This window comes from Mus musculus, chromosome 11, assembly GCF_000001635.26.
Source record: "Mus musculus strain C57BL/6J chromosome 11, GRCm38.p6 C57BL/6J".
NCBI classification, from domain to species: domain Eukaryota; kingdom Metazoa; phylum Chordata; class Mammalia; order Rodentia; family Muridae; genus Mus; species Mus musculus.
Window position 1 is genome coordinate 44,889,787 of NC_000077.6, and position 19,475 is coordinate 44,909,261.

A 19,475-nucleotide genomic window follows, 5' to 3' on the forward strand; every position below is an offset into this window, starting at 1 on the left:
GAGATGGTATGCAGGGCCAACAGGACTTTGATGAACTCAGTGTCAATTATGTGGCCTTCGCCTGTCTCATGAAAGCCTGGGGCAAGATGGTGCCGAGTTGCTTATAACTTTGCTCTCCCCTACTGGGGCCTCAGAAGCTCACCTGGGAGTTGGCTGCGCCTTGGAACTGGCTGCCTGATTACTTCTCAATCCATCAGGAGTGTGAGAGTTTGATACAGATAACCCAGTATTTTGAGAGTTCTTTTTGCAGACAGTTTTGTTTTATTGAGTTTACTTTCTCATACATTTCATAGAAAGATTTTTTTCCTGTGGACGTCATTGTGAGGGCCTTGGAGACCTTCACGTTTAGAAGGAAGCGCTGTGGCATCTTGCAAGACGTATATTGCTTACCACGGCCCACTCCGAAGAAACCTAAATCACTGAGTCAATAAAAATGAAGTAAAACAATTGAGAAAAATGTACCTTCTCAATTCAGTAATTTATCTAAAATCATAACACTAGGTAGAATTCAACCTGGGATTTGATCCTATGTCTTCTGAACTGTATGAAACTGACCAATGAGTTTACACTGAGGCCCTCTTTTCAAGCACATAGGTATCTACTATAGTGACAAGAAAACCAGGATTAAGGAGAAAGACATTTGCCCAGAGTCACATAGCAGGTAACTTGTAGATCTAGGGTTCAGATCCACAAACCCACGACTCCGCTCTCTGTTGGTACTCTCTGCATGTGTGTTAAACTAGTTTCATCTCCTATCCTGTTGAAATTATTTTGTTTTCCTCTACATGATTTAAGGCACTTGTGTTACTATCTTAGGTTTTCTAAAGTTAGCCCAGATCGTGTGTGTGTGTGTGTGTGTGTGTGTGTGTGTGTGTGTGAGAGAGAGAGAGAGACAGAGAGAGAGACAGAGAGAGAGAGAGAGAGAGAGAGAGAGAGAGAGAGAGATGTGTGTGTGTGTGTGTGTGTGTGTGTGTGCTTGCTCTCACACACACACATTGTGCATGTGTGCAGGCCTCCAGGACAGTCAGAAGAGGGCATCAGCATCTTTGGAACAGGCTGTGTAGGTAGCAGTGAGCCTCCTGATGAGTGCTGGGAACTGAACAGGAGTGCATCTGCTCTTAACTACAGAGCCACGTCTCCGGACGTTGATCTGTTTTCTATAACACTAGCAAGAGCACCAGGAGGTTGGTAACACCTATTTCCCTGCAGAGATGTTCAGAGTCAGCTCTCATTAAGTACCTTGTGGATTATATGGACTCTCTGGCATATATGAGGTGGGGAAAGGAGACCGTGAGAAAACCAAGAGAGCATTAGAAAACGTGTAAGACAACAGCTGTATGATTAGGAAACTCCATGCTAGGAACAATATGGAAAATTGAAGGGCTCAAAGCCTTTCTTATAAAAATGTCTTGGCCTACTGGTCAACTGTGGGAAACTTCCAGCACTCATTATTTGGTTGGATCTAATAAATGAGCGACCGCACTTATTTTAATAAGTTCACTGTGACGTGTTCATTTGAGGAGTGGTGGTGGGGGTCTGTTCTTGTTTTGGCCAGAGATGACAAAACTTTTTTGAAGCTATTTTTTTGTTTGTTTGTTGTTCTGTATTTGATCAATCATGTGTCACAATTCCAATTGTGTTCATTTGTATAGTTCATTGTTCCAAGCCAGGGCCCTCCGTTGCTCTGGCTTTTCATTGGAGACTCCCTCATGTGAGAATTCAAAAGGAATCACGCAGTGGCAATATGGAAATAAACACTTCCATGTCCTGTTCCTAAGCCCCTGTTTATAACGTGGTGTGTCGGAACAGTTAGGCCTGAAGTAAAGATTCATTTGATTTAATTATATGTTTTTTAATGCATGTGTTTCTGTATGTGGGTACGTGAGTTTGGGTGCCTGAGGAGGCCAGAGCTTCAGGCTACTCTGGAGGTGTAGTTACAGGCAGCTGTGAGCTACCAGCTGTGAGTGCAGAGAGCTGAAGTTGAGTCCTCTGCAAGAGCTGTATGTGCTCTACACCACTGTACCATCTCTTCAATCTCTAATTTTTCTCTTTATTTTGTCAGTTTTACTTACGGAAATTTGTTAAGATGGAGCTTTCTCTTGCTTTCATACATGGCTTTGAGGATGGACTAGGAATTCTCTGGCCCTTTGTCCCCTCATCATTAAGTGGAGGTTTGGGATCGCCCTTCAAGCTCTGATGATTCTGTGAGAATGTCTCTGACTTCGTGAGGAACTACAGACACAGCTTTTCGGGGTAGCGACCCAAACACCGAGGTGATAGTTCTGCCGAGTTAAACTCACAGGCTAGCATAGTCAAAATGTCAAGCTTTCAGTTCAGTGAGAGACTGTCTCAAGGGGATATGGCAGAAAGTGAGAGAAAAATACCCAATGGATATTCTGCTTGACCATTCGTATGTAGGGGCATGCATACCTGAACACATACAAACTCACACACCAAGATCTCATTAAGCAGCCTAGGCTGGCTCCAAACTCATAATCCATCTACCTCTGTCCCTGAGTTGCAGGGTACAGGTATATATCCCCATGCATGACTTAAGATATCTTACAATAGCTATATGCCTATCTTAATCCATTAGGGAAAAAAACCACAGCTGTTACTTCAAAACGGTGATCTCATGGACATTAGTGCTTAGGGTAAGATCAAGCTTAGAGAAAGTATTAGATGGTTAAAATAAAAATCACAACTCGATAAAATCAAGTAAGTAATTGCCTACATGGTACTGGAATGTAGCAAAATTATGACTTAAGTTTGAAGCATGCTGTTAGAAAGGCTTTAAAGATAAAAAATAATAATTCATTCAATTTAATAGGAAACATGTAAGGCCCTGGGAAATATTCATTTTTATTTTTTCCCAATAAACCCTGTGTTTTTGTTTGTTGTTTGTCTTTTTTTTTTGTTGTTGTTGGTTGAAAGAAAGCTTTTTAGGTTCATTTTGCCATTAAGGTAGAGTTTCTGTTCTAGAGAAATTCTAAAAATCAAAACCTCTCCTAAGATATTGTCTCTATTTTTATTTTTAAACAAGCAATCTCTGTATGTCAGAAGGCAGAGAAGGACACGAAGCAAGAGCAAGCATCGAGCAGAGTCCGCCCAGGCAGCGCCCGCCCAGGCAGCGCATTATGATAATGTGCACAGAACCAGCTGGACACTGAGTTAAGCTGACACTGTGTTGTCAAGGGCAGCATCACCCATCAATTTCCGAGATAGGATTTGAGTTCAAATGGCAGAGAGAGCAGCAACTCTGTTGAGGCTGATGCGTGGGGGAAGGGTGGGGAAGGCAGGACAGGAACCCAGCACGGCTTAAAGGCAGGAAGTCCTGGTGCCTCCGGAAGCCGGTGGCTGCTACCTTCCGGTGTCTGCTACCTTCCCTTCTAACTTTAAATCTGTCAGAAAGCCCCACCTGGGTCCTTGCATGATTAGAGTCTTCTTCATGGGGTGGGGGTGGGATGGGGTGTGAGGGGGTATGGCTGTGTGTGGGTTACTGATACTAATTTTAACTCCCAAGAGAATGGGGTACCAGCTGCTTGAACCGAGGCCAGCGCAGCCCAGGAAACAGGACTCTACGTGGTCTCTTATCCATGGAGGAAGCACATTGTGGGTATAGCGGCAATCGTTTGTTTTGTTTGTTTCTTGTTCTTTGGAGACAGGGTCTCCCGGAGCCCAGGCTATATAGTCAAAGCTGGCCTTGAACTCCCTGCTCTTCCTGCTCCTACCTCCTAGATGCCACATTCACAGGCATGAGCTGCCCAGCTTTGTAAGAGGTGGTTTGTTAGTGCAGGCTGGAAGGATCCTCAACTTTTACTCCACCCACTTCAGTTCTTTCACAACATCAGACCATCAATGATTGCTCATTTGCTTTCCATTCGGTCGTTTATCTGGTCAACAAATATTTACCGGCTCTCTGCCTACTATATTAGATAAGAGAGGGGCAGAGGAGAGCAAAGCCGGGGCCAGCACTAACATGACGAGGTACACAGCTATGTGTACATACCAATTCATATGCAGGAAACAATGATAATCTCGATGATTTAATTGGCAATGTTGATAAGGGCTGTGAAAGAGAAATACAGGTTGCTAAGAAGGCTTAATACAAGGGACCCAGCAGAGTCTGAGGAGTCGGGAAGCTTCTCATATTTGAATGAGTAGCAGTTAGTGAAGTGAAGACGAAAAAAAGTCAATAGGTTGTTTGACTATTACATTGGGATAGACCATTAGACATTTGAGGGGAGAAGGGTGGTGTAGGTCTAAGAATTGCTTCTGAGAAGTGAACTTAGAAATTTTACATGTGTTAGTGTCTCTCTTTTGGTTGGACAAAGAAGTCCATTGTTTCCTTTCCAATCTTGTGGTGAGTGCTACAGCTCCTGGTCCAATAGATTGCACACTACAGATCTGGGCCTGTGTCTCTAGGGATGCTGATTTTGCTGCTGGTGCATGTGGTCTAGTGATGAGTGTTTTGGGAAAAAAAATATTTTTTTAATGCTCTTAACAGCCAGGGGAGGGCAATGCAGTTATAGAATCCACTTAAAAATAAGGGAAACTGAGGCCAACTGTTAAGGAGTTGGGTGTGGCTAAATGAAGAGTCAAGTTGGTTTCTGCACTCTTTAAACTTCCAAGTTGCTAACACAGTTGCTAACACATGGCTACTGTTCTTTCCCATTGTCAAGTCAAAGCCGCTCTCTCTGCGGAGTGGACTTCAGAAGTAGAGGCTCTTGCTATTTGAGCCCGTAATGTAAAACTTGCTCCAGTTGAAACAAATTGACGACATTACTCAAAGGCAAACTGAAAAGCCAGGTCTATGCTCAATCCCAAGGGTGAGTTACTTGGCTTGAGTAGTGATACATGGGAAGGTGCTTTTCTGGGTTAAGATAAAAACTCTTGGTATCACATCTCGCTATCGGGCACCTCATCTCCAGCTCCCTGGGCCAGTATTGCAACCTGAAATACTCAGTGGGCAGAAATGAAACTTTATAGAAATTGGGTGATCATCACCCTTATCAGATGAATATGACGCCATCCGAAGGATTTTAACAACTTTGTGTGTAGGGAAGGGGGCAGTCTGAGGATCGTAGGGCTTTGTAGCTTCCCTGCCCAATGCAAGTTGGCAGGACAGTGGCACAGCTTTTAAGATCCTTCTGTAGCATATGTGCAGGCCAGTCATAGCAGAAGCGCTGATGTGGGAAGCAGACCAGGGCAGGAAGAGAAAATGAAACACCAAAGTAACACTCTCTACACCATGGGGCACACAAATAGGTCTACATCTACCTAACACATATCTGATCATTAAACATGAAAGCAGAACTCTGCTACTAATAGATTCTTATCCCAATCTGTGCAATTGATCAATAATTTATACATGAACACATGCTCCTCTGTGGCTGGCTTATTTGAGGGTTTTAAGCAGCCAGATCCTAGCTGTTTAAAACCACAACCTTTATCTGCAGTTCTAGTCCAGAATGACTTGGGGGACAGGGACAGGGAGGGGTTCAAATCTGAAATGTCATCATACCAGGCTCTTCTATTGACTGTAAAAATGGTATGATATCTGCCATTGTAAAACATTGAGTGGATAGCACACAGTTTGGCTGTTATTTAGAAGATCATTAAGATGAGCATGTGTGTTATAAAATGAAAAGTTTCTTTCCTCCCTTCCCTGCTTCCTTAAATCTCTTCCTCTTCCTCATAGTCCTTCATCTGTAAACCCTGCTGCTGCCCAAGTGACTAAACCAGCAGTGTCCTTTGAGGAGCTATCATGTGCAGCAAATCTATAAACTCAGACCTCAAATTTTAGAATTGGCATTGTCCTAGGTGTTTTGGATTCAGTTCTTTGGCATAACTCAATCCTTATCGGGGACAAAAATGTCAGTGAAATTATAAAATATCTTCAAGGTATTGTGTCAGGTTAATCTATTTGTTAATAATGTTTTATATTTTTCTTCATATATAAAAAAGTCTCTAATGAAGATCACTAAAATACACAACATTCGGGTCTCAAACAAAAGTGGAGGGACACTGCTTTGTGCTGTGTAAATTCCTCAGAGTGCTGGTATCATTTATAATAGATGTGCAAATTCAGGGTGTGTTTAGTGGCCCTTGTAACTTGTAACACTAGAGATGTTTCTATGCCTGGAAGCTTGGCAGCATTTTCAATGTTACTGTGTTTAAATTGGCGCCTGTGATGTTATGCAAGGGTGCCATTTTTCTGAACTTGGAAACAGAAGAAGGAAATGGAGAGATTTTACTATAGTTCATATGTGGGTCTGTGTCTTAGGGGAGAAATAACTTTACTTGGAAAGGGAATAGTAACACTCTGTGAAGGTAATAAGCATCCACCCTCTACACTGGGGACAAGGAATTACACAACTGGTATTTTATGGAACTTTGGCTGTATTTATAGGATCAAAGTGACCATTTTAGCCAAACAGGACAGATATTTCAGATAAGCAACAAAACTAAAGGGGGGCTGGGCTTCATCAATCAAAGCAGACTTTGAAAATCTCAAGTTTGAATGTCTCAGAGCTGCAACTTCCTCATTTGTAGAGTAGAATAATCTATGTGAGCTTGCTCACCACTCAAAGTTAATATCAATGGTGAAGCCCTGCAAGCACTAACCAGTGTTCAAATCATCAGGCATTAAATGCCAAGTACCATCAGCATCCATTACTGTGCCAATGGGTGCAGTTCCTGTCTGCATGAGATGTGTTGTCTGGTTAGCCTGATTTTCTGCACACATGTACACACACACATGTGCGCGCTCGCGCACACACACACACACACACACACAAAACTGTGCATAGGAGTATGTCTACATACAGACATTAAGGTTAAGCTCAAGAAGAGCAAAGGGAAGGGCAGAGAGTGACTCAATGACAAAGACAGAAGAGTCTGAGACTGGACTGAGTTTTCTAGACTATGCTAGAAACCACCAGCCTCATGCAGTAGCTGCATCTTTTCAGAAAGGAACTGTGTGGAAGCAAGCAGAAACTTTCCTGAGGAAGAAATACCAGGAACATTTCACCTGCATTTGCATTTGTGCATGCCCCCATCTTGGGAGGAATCGCTTTCTTCTTCATCATTCTTATTCCCATCTCACATTTATTCCCCCTCTTACTCTGAACATCAATTAGCTCATTTAAATTCACCGCAGCCCTCGTGAAGTGGGCTTTTAAAAATAATTATTATCCCCAATTAAAGTGGCAGAAGCTTGGAGTTAGGAAAAGGGATTTGCACCCAGAGGTAAAGAGCGAAACTGGCCAAGGAGCTGTGAGGGTCCCTCTATCCACAGGCAGTGTTGCATCTGAGCCCAGAGCTACCTCTAGGGTAGGATAGGGGAAGTCAGCCATACTCAAAACGGCGAAAACTGCCATCCATTCATTTAGCTTTGGGGAGTAACTGGACTTTGAACACAATTATCGTGTTGTAGAAATGAATTGGAAAAGACAAATATCTTGGCTTTTCTTCTCACGGTTCTGGCAGGATAGTTCAGATCCTGAACAGTCCTGCAGGAAGTTTAATCAGTACCACAGAAGGCTTACATAGAGATGGAATTCCCACTCCTCGTCATGTGCAGATAAGTTTGATGATCCACATTTCTGTCCTTGTGACGTCACAGATCATCACCACGGAAACATCTGTGCTGTAACAAATGCTGGCTTGCAGCACCACTGGCCATGTTAGGGAAGAGAGGAAACTGGCTCAGCATGATAAGGCTCCCAGTCATGAAAGTTCACTCCAACTCTCCTTTGCCGTGGCAGCTGTACTGTGGAGAGAAATACAAACAGCGAGTTATTTGCAAAAGCGAAAACCATGGCCCATCAGTTATTGTTAAAAGTTGGGCAAGGTTGAAATGCAGCTCAAGTACAAAACACGGGTTCCTTCAAAAGTCACTATCTATGCTCTCTTGCATAATGACAGTGGAAATCCTTCAGGGCACTTCTGCCCAACTGCTTGTACAAAAGCTGTATGCATACAGCAGGAGACACGCTCAGGAGCTCAGCCAGGCTCTCGGAGCAGATGTGAAACACCAGAGTGGCCATGGTAGGCTTTCCAGACTTGTTTGATGAGCCAGTCAGTGGCAGCATGAGTCCCCGCAGAAATGAACTGCTCAGAATTAAGTGCTGACTTGGGGAGGAGTCATATGCTGTGTGCACTGGTGGGTTATGGGTGGGAATCTAGCCTTTAGTCCTATGTTGGCTTGGGCTATGGTTTGCATAATATTTTGAATTAGCAAGAGGGTGACATGGTAGATTAAAGGGGTCGTAGATAAGGGTCACAGATAGAAACAGATTAAAATGACATGTGCATTTGCAAATGCCCCAGTGAGTTTTCATTGCTTCTTATACTAACTTTAGTTAGAATTTGGTTAGAATTCTGTTGCTGACAAAAATAAGATTATATAGAAAAATACAGATGCAAATTCTTTTTATAAACTAAACAGCTGGTAGTGCAAGGCCCATATACTCCAAGGGCAGCAGTTATATATACTTCAATAGTATTCTTTTTCCTGTTGAAGTAACTCCCTGCCTACTCCTGTGAAGACTTGCTTTGTAGTCCTTTTGGCAGGATTTGAAGGTATCACTCCTAACAGATCTCCTGGAATATGTAGGGTACCTCATGACTGGCAATTATGGCTAACAGTTCTAGGCTTGGTTATATAAACATGGTCCCAAGATCTGTGCTATCCAATAGAAGATGAAGTTCTACCAGTGTACTGTCCATTAGCTCTTTCTTCTGGTAATATAAATAATATGAGTAAGTAAAGAAAATTTCATAGTAATTAAACATTGAATAAGTTGTTTGTGGATAGTGGCTCCTGCAGCTGGACTCAACAGGTTAAATAATGGGATTGAATTACAGTTCACTAGCCCCATTGATGATAAAATATGAGGGCTAAACTCTGAGCCTATGCATGAGTAGATTGTGTGTGTGTGTGTGTGTGTGTGTGTGTGTGTGTGTTTATGGCTATGGCAGTGGTGGTGGGGGGGGGGAGATTCACAGCTTAGCACCATCTACTTCCAGAATGGGAACCACCCCTCATCACCTGGCTAAAATGTTTGTAAGTTGAAGGGATCGGAGAGTGTTTCTACCCACACATTCTAGCAACATACTAAAATCTGGATAGGAAGTTCCATTGTTCTCTGCCATCTAAGCTGTTCAGTGAAGGCACCTACTTAGACCCAAAAGCTATGCCAATATCTGGAAAGGCTAACTTATTTGATGGTCTGCCGTGTGCACCCACCATGTGGTGTGGAGTTACTGTGAAAGGGTGGATGGGATGTCCACAGATGGGTGCAAGAGTGGATGGGATGTCCACAGATGGGTGCAAGAGTGGATGGGATGTCCAGAGATGGGTGCTAGAGTAGATGGGATATCCACAGATGGGTGCTAGATTACTATGGGGCCCTTCCTTCCTCCATAGCAGTTATTGTCTCTCACAGTTCTCTTCACAAACATACATAGAAACACATCTACTGATCATATGTCTGTAAAAACTGATGAGAAAGGCTCTAAAATATCCTTCACTCAGGTGACATAGCCATATATTCATCTCAGGTGTAGCTGGGAAGTTTCTCATGTCCCTCTTCTCTAGGTTCCTTGTCATTGAGGGCAGAGGTGGTGACACTAGATGCACCCCAGGCATTGCCTCTTGGTGGGCCTCTGGATGCTACCCTGAATGCTCCCATAATCCAACCTGTCCAGTTGAAAGGTTCTGAGGGTATATGCAGGGAGCACCAACCGAATTCAGCTCCGTTTATTCAAGATGGATATATAAACTACAGCCTCCCCCAGGCCTTATCCCAACAACAACAGCAGCAACAACAACAACAACAACAACAACAACAAAGTTTTTCAAGAAACATACAAAGCATAACAGAAATGACAGTGAGAAGAGTTTCAGCTAATTGGTTTTAAAATGACTAATACTAACCCTCTTGTGGTGGGAGGTGGGGCACAAAGCCCAGGTGTCTGTCTTCTGCCTGAGGCATCCATTCAGAAACATACATCATCTGTATATATCTCATTTTTGTTGCAAAGTTACCATACTGATCTTCCTGTTCTGCTTTTTCAGGCAAATGTCACCATCCATATCTAGACTGACAGACAGTACATTAAATAAACCCTCAAATCCAGTAAGGAGAGTAAACCTTGGGACAAAAAAACAAAGAGTAGATTTGAAATGCTTTTAAGCTTTTTAGCACATTTTTTTCGTGTGAACCAAGCCAGATCCATGTAATGTCAAATCACATGCACACATCTCTCTGTTCCCTGGACCCTGAGTCCTGCTCCCAGACACAGGGAGCTGAAAATTCATATTCAACTGAGGAGAGGGAAGCCTTGGCGAACAGATGGAGCGGAGTTCAGCATAAAGGTTTAATCCTATCAGACCGATTCCTGTATGGCCATCTGGATAATCCCACACACACATTCACGTCCCGTTAAAAATACGACTCCAGCCAAGATTAATGTCACAGATTTTCCACTGGACATGTTCATATTTGACTTTATGATTGTCCCAGCCCAGGAAGATTGCTTGTGAATAAAGGCTAGTGTACTCCTTGAAGAAGTGGTTACATGATTTTATTGTTGTTGTTCAATCTGAAAATGGTTTCCCCTTTTCTTACTATTGGGTGTTCGTCTGTGTGGCTGATTTCCACTGCTTTGCCTCCCTGGCTCACCTTCCTCAAACTGTTCCTACAGCAGGTTAATTAGGAGAAGAGGGTCAAAATCATTGTGTGCAGAAAAGTTTCCCTTCTTGGAAAAAAAATTATTTACTCATGGTGTCATCAGAGGCAAGCAGTTTCACTACTGCTGCGACAAATAGCACAATCGGATCCATGAATAATTCATGCTGCGGGCTTGCCTACCCTCCATGCCTGTTTCCCCATATTACTTAGCAATGGAGTGGCTGACAATCACAGAACAAGGGGAGGAGAGAGAACGCTCGTGGCGACATTTGCCTTTCACTCTTTCACAATTAGAATTCTGTGCATTTTAATTCCCAGTCACATGTGCAATGCAAGTTGGAACTGAATGTATTCAGCCCTCTTCGAGTCACAAAATTCTGAGCTTCTGCTTGTATTTAACAAACAATTTTTGTATATTATGAAACAATGCTATGTTGCCTGTCATTAAATCCAAAAGCCTTCAACAATCTTTCAAGTGCAATTTAGAAGTTATAGGCACATCAAAATGTCAAGATTTTTTTCCCCACAGCTAAATTGTTTAAACAGCCCTGAAGAGTGAGAGTGAACAGAGTTCTGGTTCTTGGAGAGACAGACTCAGAAAGTCAGAAGCAGTTGCCCTAGAAGGTTCCAGAATACGGTTGTGACCACACTTATGGCCTTCTCTTGCTCAGGCGCTGCTGTGCTCACTGATGGCACTTGGAACTTCAAAAGAAATAGGAAAGCAGAAAATTAAGTAGGAAGTGGATAGGTGGTGGGCTAGGTCTGTGATTGGCAGGTGGCATCACTTGGGCCAAGTGGAGGATAACCGCTTCCTGCCTTTATAGGAACAGTCTTTGGAGCAATGTTTCCATCTAGTGACTGGGAGGTTTTGCCTTTCCTCCTTTTTCAGAGCCATTAATGCTGTCAGAGTAAAGGGTTTTTCTGCCAGATGAAGTCACTTTGGGATAAAGGATGCAAAGCGCTTGAAAGTCTCAATTTCCTCATGGAATATTTAATAGGTTTAATTGCGTCTGGTATTGAGAAATCTCTATATCATGGCTTACATTTCCCTTTAAAGTGACAAACACCACACACACACACACACACACACACACACACACACACACAGAGAGAGAGAGAGAGAGAGAGAGAGAGAGAGAGAGAGAGAGAGAGAGAGAAAAGAGAAAACCTTATATATAAAATACTGTAATTCTTTGCAAAGCAACATCTAGATATTTTGCTAGACAAAGCAATAAATGCAGATCAATAGCAAAATGAAACACACTCTAATAAGTGATAAGATACTTAACTACACAGTGCGATTGCAGAGGACCATAAAGAAAAACAGAACCAGCCTCCCGTAACTCCTCAGAGCTGCATGTGTTGCTGCTGTAGCCTTTGTGACAGGGCTGCCACACTTGGTCACTTCCTAAAAGAATTTGTTTCTTATGAATTGGGGGGAGGGGAGGCTGTAGTGGTGTTTGCATTATGCACCTGGGACTACTTCCCCATGGGTGGTAGATGTCTGATGTAGTGTTGTAGCAGCTACTAGCTTCTCAGGCACACTGTTGGAGGACAGTTGGTCCAATATCAGGTCCTGTGCAGGGTGAAGACAGAGATGGCCAGCCTTACAACTAGTGGCAAACCTGCTTGTCTTTAACTGTTTGTTTGGAAACAAAGGAAGACTCGGGGAAAGTAATCATTGCACTCAAAAAAAAGTAGCATGACAAATTATTGCGGCTACTCACTGGGTTAAAATAGGGCTCCTCCATGGCCCAAGGACTTCTGGAATGGGGTTACTCCCAAACACAGCATCACTCAAATCCAGCAGATAAACAGGAGGGAGCTTTTATGAGCAGACAAAGGAGCTCAGTTCAGACTGGCAAGATGACTCATCAGGTAGAGGTGCTTGCTGCCAAGACTTAGCAGCCCGAGTTTGATTATGTGCAGCCCACGTGGTGGAAGGGAAGAACTAATCCCCTCACGTCCCGTCAGGCCGACCCCCCTGTGGCCACTCTGCCCTCTACATGCATACCCTGACATGGGTATGCCCCCATGAACAGACAGACAGACAGACAGACAGACAGGCAAAAAATGTTAAAAATTAAATCAAAGGAATCCAGCTTACAGGTTTTGTGTTTTCTGCCAAGCATCAACCATTAGACCATTAACAGTAAAGGTATTTCGTATGAAACAGTTCTGATACATTTCCTAATGAGCATTCACTTCAGACAAATGTCTTTAAGAACAAACACAAACAGTGACAACTCACTTTACTTTGGGACATTCTGGCGTCAAGTCTACCTATTCAGTCCATTGAGCTAACACATTAGCAAGTAGCTAGACTAAACACTTAGAGAGGGTTTACAATAAAACTCAAGACAAACTCTATATTATAAAAATAGACAAACTCTAAATGGTGAACACACAGGACACTGTATTAAAGAAATGAACTCCAGTTAACAGGAGGCCAATGATGATAATAACAATGAATGATTATGGCAGAAACTAGGGTACAATATATCTGATACAGGTCAGCATTTCCTGTGAATTTTGTGTCAAATCTGTGAGACCTCCACCTCTGGAACCTACAACAGTCTCCATGGAGCAAGTGACTGTACTAACTGGTAAATGTAGAATGATAGAATCAATGTTAGATGAGTTGTTGGTCTTCACTAAGATACCAATAAAAGCTGGTGCCGTGCTTGCCATCTCCTTTGGGAGCCTTAGGTACTTGTTTTTAGAATTGCTTGTTCATAGAGGGTTGGTTAGTGGAACGTTAGAAAAAAGAATCTGATCTGTCTCATGCACAGACCAGAGAGCAACTTTGTACCCATTTCACAATTCACAGTGAATACCATTAAGAGACATAGACTGTGATTAGAAACTTCGTAAATTTGTACATTTTGCCAATTGGCAGAGAATTGTTTGCCCATGGTATACAAAGAGGGAGAAGGAGGGCGCAGAACCATCCAACACATCTCTACTGAGGCTTTTGGCATGGGGCAAAAATGGCAGCCAAACACTAATTTTGGAAACAAGGTCTCATAGACCTTGAGCCTGGGTCATCGTTATGGCCTCCCTAATAAGTGAGGCATCGGTCAGAACACAAAGAGATCTCAGTGGCAAAAACAAGAGCAGCCCCAGGACCCTGCTGATAGGCACACACACTACTAATTCATCTCAATGGGCAAGCACCTCTGAGCACAATTAACCCTTATTCTCAAGGCCACCCATAAACCCTGAGGTAAACACCGCTCTCGAGCCCCTGGCTTTCTATCAATGAAATAGGTCATTTCTACTGGAGGCCAAGCTTGTAAATTCACCTTGCTGATCAAGAGCTCAGTGCTTCTGGTTGCAAGGGAGCAGACAGGCCTAGCATCATGTAGCATTGATTCTGGAAGCCAGACAGTTTTAAACTGCTGAGGGCATCTGTGGTTTCCTCTGCCTTCTGAGGCGATTTGAAGAGAATATACATGTTCTGGAGGTAGAAGAGGTGATCAGGAATGTCCCCAGTGCAATTGTCTGCACACACGCTCCTTACTGGAAGCGAAATGATCTCTCTCTATTTCTTCTTTTTTAAAAAAAAAATCTTCCTTTTCTTTTTCTTCTCACAGCAGCTATTGTTCAAAAGCAAATTGGAAATCTGGTAATTAGGCCCTGACTCACGGTGTAGTATTAAAGTCCTGAGCCAAAGTTCAACACCCTGAAATGAAATTTAAACCAATTAATCTGTTAGATTTTTATCGCTTGTCCGTGTTTTCTCAGCAATTCCCCCAGCACGTGGCCTTTGATCAACTCTCATACAAACGCTAAAATGTGTGCCTGCTGCTAGCAAGACGGAATGACATTAACATGGTCCTCATAAAACAATCAGAGCGGAGAGGCCCTCAAACAGGCAGGGCATAGTAATATTTAATAAAAGCGCACACATAATCTTCAGAATTAGCATTTTGTGCCTTGCAGTACCTTTGGGAGAAGAGCTTTTATTTGTGGAGTGATCATTATAACAAAGAGGCGCTACCTAATAATTCCCACTTTAATTCTGCAATGTGCCAGGAGCATTTCAGAACCATTATGCTAAACTGGTGGGGTAATCATGTTATTGTCACAGTTTGAAGGAAGGAAAATCTCGACTTTGGTGGCTGGTGAGGGGTGGGAGAGGCATTAGAGAAAAGAAGGGGTAAAACTTTTATTTTTAATGAAATTTAGAACCAGCAATGGGTCTGTTGCCCTTGTGGACAGAATGTGAAAATGTGTGGCTGGAAAGAAGTCTTTCATTAATTAAACCATGAATTTTTTTTTCTGATTTTTTAAAAAAGTAGTCCTGCTTTCAAATCTGCTCCTCCACTTCCCATTTCATAATGGTTTTTGGGAGAAAGAATGCTATCGATTATTGTGGTGTATTATTGAACTCTGTAAATCGCCCCACTTGCGAATTCTACTGAATCCAGCTAGGGTGAGAGCTAACGTAGTGAACTCTTTCTCTGCCTCTGTGAGTAGATGGCATCAAGGCAAGTGAGGCCATAGCTGCTCAGAGGATCGGCCAGCATCCTTAGACAACTTGCCAGTGGGATGCAGGAGAGTCCCAGGGTCTCCGAGCTGCCCAGCTGATGTTAGGTGCTTGGCTGGATTCTTTTTAGTATTGATTTGCTTTAAGAAGTACAAATATCATCACGTGTCCTGCTTCATTGAATTCTTTACTCATATATTACCATAATATATGCTCAGTGGAAAAGCTGCAAGCCATATAAACGTTAATAGAGTAAAAATTAGTAGCCTTCTTCTCCTGTCAAACCCAATCCAGTCATGTTCCCTTTTCATAAGGACCCACTGTGGACAACTGATGTGTATCCTGTCTTCTAGACCTTTGTCTAGAATACCTGGTCACATGTAACCTGGAATTACACACACACACACACACACACACACACACACACACACACACTCACTCACTCACTCACTCATGCACATAAAGGTTCACTAGATATAATTTTTCAAATTATTTAGAACATTTTTTATTAGTTCATAATGCTGTTACCTTTCAAGATTTTCTCTCTGAAATCCAGAAAGCTAGTATCGACATTGGTTCCTTACTCTTAGGGATCAATTTTTTTCTTCTGGCTTCTGAACAGCTGTTCCTAGTGTTTAAAAGCATGGCCACGTTCCTTAAGTTCAAGTGTTTCCAAGTGTGTGTATATATACTATACACCCATACACTCTACACTCTCATTAACCCTCTTATCCAAGCCCCCCACATCCACATACACCCAGACTCCCCCCCCCCCACAAACACACACATACAGAACTTTCTACTTCATTAATAATAAGTGGATAAACCAGGACAGGAGTCAGGTATAAAGTCATCAGGTCTTGACTACGTGGTTGTCAAACCCCTCCCATAGACAGATTTCTCTTGGATGCTCTAGTATGTTCTTCCATGTCCTTTTATGCTCTGGTGAGAAGTTTGGAAGAGACATTAATTGTCTGAACACTTATGTCTGTATTGCGAACATATGAAATAAAAACAGAAAACTCTAGGTTAATAGATGCCAACATGAAGATCATTTTGCATTCCGCACGGGCAAACACAGGCCCAGCATTTAATAACAACACTGGAGTCCTTGTTTTTCAACTAGATGGGGTTCTAACATCCAGTTTGTCTAAACCAATATCTAATATTTACCCAAGGCATCCAGAGAGAGACAGCAACATCTTATGTATGGGACCTTAGCACCTAAGTATATTGACTTATAAGTCAATTTTTAAAAATTGGGTGATATTAACAAAATGTTTTCAAAATGGTTGTATATTATGAATGTTGCATAGTTGTTAACTATAGCTTATCTGTTTTAGAAACAACTTGAAATCCTACATTGTATTATGTCATTACCTCAGAAGCCCTTAACTGTGTGTGTCAACTTTTTAGTTTTCAAGAAAGCTTTTGTGTAAGAAAAAGTCTTGTGCCCTTGAGACACAGATCCCCACCCCCACCATCCCATGTAGCAAAAATTGGACAAGAATACAGTTCAGTCATAGATTCTTTATATGTTCTTGATTAATTGCTTTGTTTGGGGCTAAAATACAGAAAAGTAAATACTCGAGCTGCCCCGTTTCAGCTGCAGATGCGTTCCTGTGAGTTCAGCCAACACCAAATGTTTGGTTTGGATGTTTTCAGACTTCTCTGTGCAACGTTTTGAGGATTAATTTGAATGAGGACCAAGGCCATCCCACTTGTTTGTGTGGTGGCACGTGGTGAACACTGGTCCCCCTGGGATACACTCAATGTTTTCTTTGCTTATTGCAGAAGTTAAAACAGGAGACTCTGCCAATTTTGACAAAGTCCAATACTAATTATTATTATTTTCTCAGCACTTCCCCCTCACATTTAGAATTAACTGCTGTTCTCCTTGGAGGCAGCGTTTGGGAAGTCCGCCTTGAATACTTAACGTTCCTTAAAGAGGACAGTCTCCCCTCTCTTCTTGTACAATATCTCACTTGCTTTCCAGCCTTGCTGAAGGTGCTGTCTGTGGCAGTAATCACTATTGGAGCACCAGCATGGTGCTGATGGGTTAAAGATTCTTTGTGGTGTCCAGGTTCCTTCAGAGAGGTTTCAGAGTCACAATCCTTACCATCCCATGTATGCTAGTGATTCTGTTCAGAGTACTCAATGCTCATTAGGAGAACCACCTCCAGTCTGCTTGCAGAAGCTTTGCAAATGATTTCTCACCTCCAAAGGCCATTTGCAGTAAAAAAGAGGAGAGATACAAGATCTTGGAAAAAGTCAGCCCTAGGTTTTTATGCCCAGGAAACACAACACAGCCAAGGTCATGAAGACAATCTGTGGTTCAGCCAGGCCACAGCTATTTGTTTGCATAACTCACCTCAAGTGACCTGCAACTTTGGATATATAAAATGGGACCCATGACATGTATTTGAAAATAGTTGCAATGATTTTTTAGTGAGGGTTGTTGCTATGTTAATGTTACAGAGAGAAAAGCATGGAGCAAGGATCTTTCCTGCTCCAGCCTCCTGCTCACCCTGTTAGCTTTCCATTGGACAGGAATGTTCACCCAAGAGTGTTGCAATTCCAACTTCTTGAAATACATTCAGCTTTGAAGCAATCCTATAAGGCTTCCACAGCATTCTAAACTCTAGCATTGTTCAGTTTACCTTCTGTGTTAAATTTCCCAAGCTTTCAAGGAAAATTCAGGTGAAATACTATATGCATCTCAATAGAAACAATGACAAGAGTGTCTTTAAGAATGAAAGTTGCACCCCAGGATTCTGGTCCTTATGTGGCTAGGAAATGCTGAGATCTGGAGGGACTTTCTGTTAGTGAAAAGATGAAAGATTTTTTTTCTTTTTCTCAAGTCTCCCATCATTAAAGTTTGGTTCTAACAGCAGACTCCTTCTCTTTTTCATGTGCGTTGAAAAGCAGCTACTCCCTGTATCAAAGCCATCAGCCCGAGTGAAGGATGGACGACGGGAGGCGCGACTGTGATCATCATAGGGGACAATTTCTTTGATGGGTTACAGGTCATATTCGGTACCATGCTGGTCTGGAGTGAGGTAGGTGTTGTCTGAACATTAATATCTAATAGCTTGGTCTAGTTGCAGACACTGTCTATCCTTGAATTTCTAATAGAATGTGTAGGATTTAGTGGTACCACTCTGGGTGGCCCTCCTCTAGTCCACAGAACTTTGGAAACTGGAAAAGATGAACTGAGTTTCCCAGGAGGCAAATTCTTACTGTTGGCATCACTTCCATCTAACCCATGAACACCACCAGAGCTTTCTGTTTGGTGGTTTGTCCTCTTGGATTTGCCATAGGGTGAAGGCCCTTTTGTATAATGGCAAGTGGAAAGAAGATATAAGGTTATGAAATATATAGGAAAAGCTATTCAAGCCTCAGCAAATCAATTATGTGTGGATATTTCATAGATGGGATCTACTGTGATTTGAGCTTCAGAGACTCCTATTCATATGTCAGTCATGACACAGGGAGCTCCTGACTTACTGACTCAGTGACTCTCATCCAGAGTGAGTCACCTGGAGACCCTGAAGAGCCCAGGGTTTTCCACAGTAGGAGCATACAGCTTTCAGGTACTTTATAGTGTGACTCCCACCACATGACCATGACTGTTCTGTGTGTTCAGTGCTTTCAGCAGGGTGATCTGACCTGGATGACATGCCTGGGAAACCATTAGCATTTATTTGCGACCTCAAAACAAGAGTATCATGATTTCAGGAGGTTATGAACAGACTCCTTTGTTATCTGAATATGTAGCTTAGGTATCTTATGCAGAACATTCAAAGTCCTCGGTTATCTCAAAGTATAAAATCAAAGCAGAGTCGGGACTACAGGAGACCACAGAGGTCACCCATCATACTTGCTTACCAAGTAGTACTACCTGTTCTGTTTTATGGAGTCTTGGGATCTAAGCAGTGTGCTCAGCACTTGAGAGATTGTAACACCCTTCTATGTGGACTACAACCAGCAACCTCTTGGATGTAGTTTTCTTGTTAAGTATCTTCAGCCTTGGAGACAAATAGTCATTCAACTGAGAGTAGTGACCCAGAGGGTTCAGAAAGACCAATGTGTTTATATTCACACAGAGAAGTGAGGGTCAGCCTTGGAGTGGGAAGCAAGCTTTGTGACCTCTGATCCTACTGGTCTTAGCAGGTGCCACCACTTGGCTCTTCTAGATGCTCTATCTGTTTTCTTCTCGGAGGGACCACAGGAATGAGCTGAGAGTTGGCTGTAATGGTCGAGCATATTTTTCCTGACTAACA

General features: G+C 42.5%; 1 protein-coding gene across 16 annotated transcripts in view; it reads left to right on the forward strand.

Annotated features, from left to right (window-relative positions):
* Ebf1 (early B cell factor 1) overlaps positions 1 to 19,475 on the forward strand; it is a 389,997-nt gene that overhangs the window by 271,687 nt on the left and 98,835 nt on the right. For 8 of the 16 annotated variants that reach the window (NM_001362575.1, NM_001362577.1, NM_001362576.1 and 5 more), the window contains one exon: positions 18,118 to 18,251. In NM_001362575.1, coding sequence (NP_001349504.1) covers positions 18,118 to 18,251 — 134 coding nt within the window. The remainder of the gene's footprint in view (positions 1 to 18,117; positions 18,252 to 19,475) is intronic. The other 8 variants (NM_001362579.1, NM_001290711.1, NM_001362578.1 and 5 more) reach the window with 1 other exon arrangement.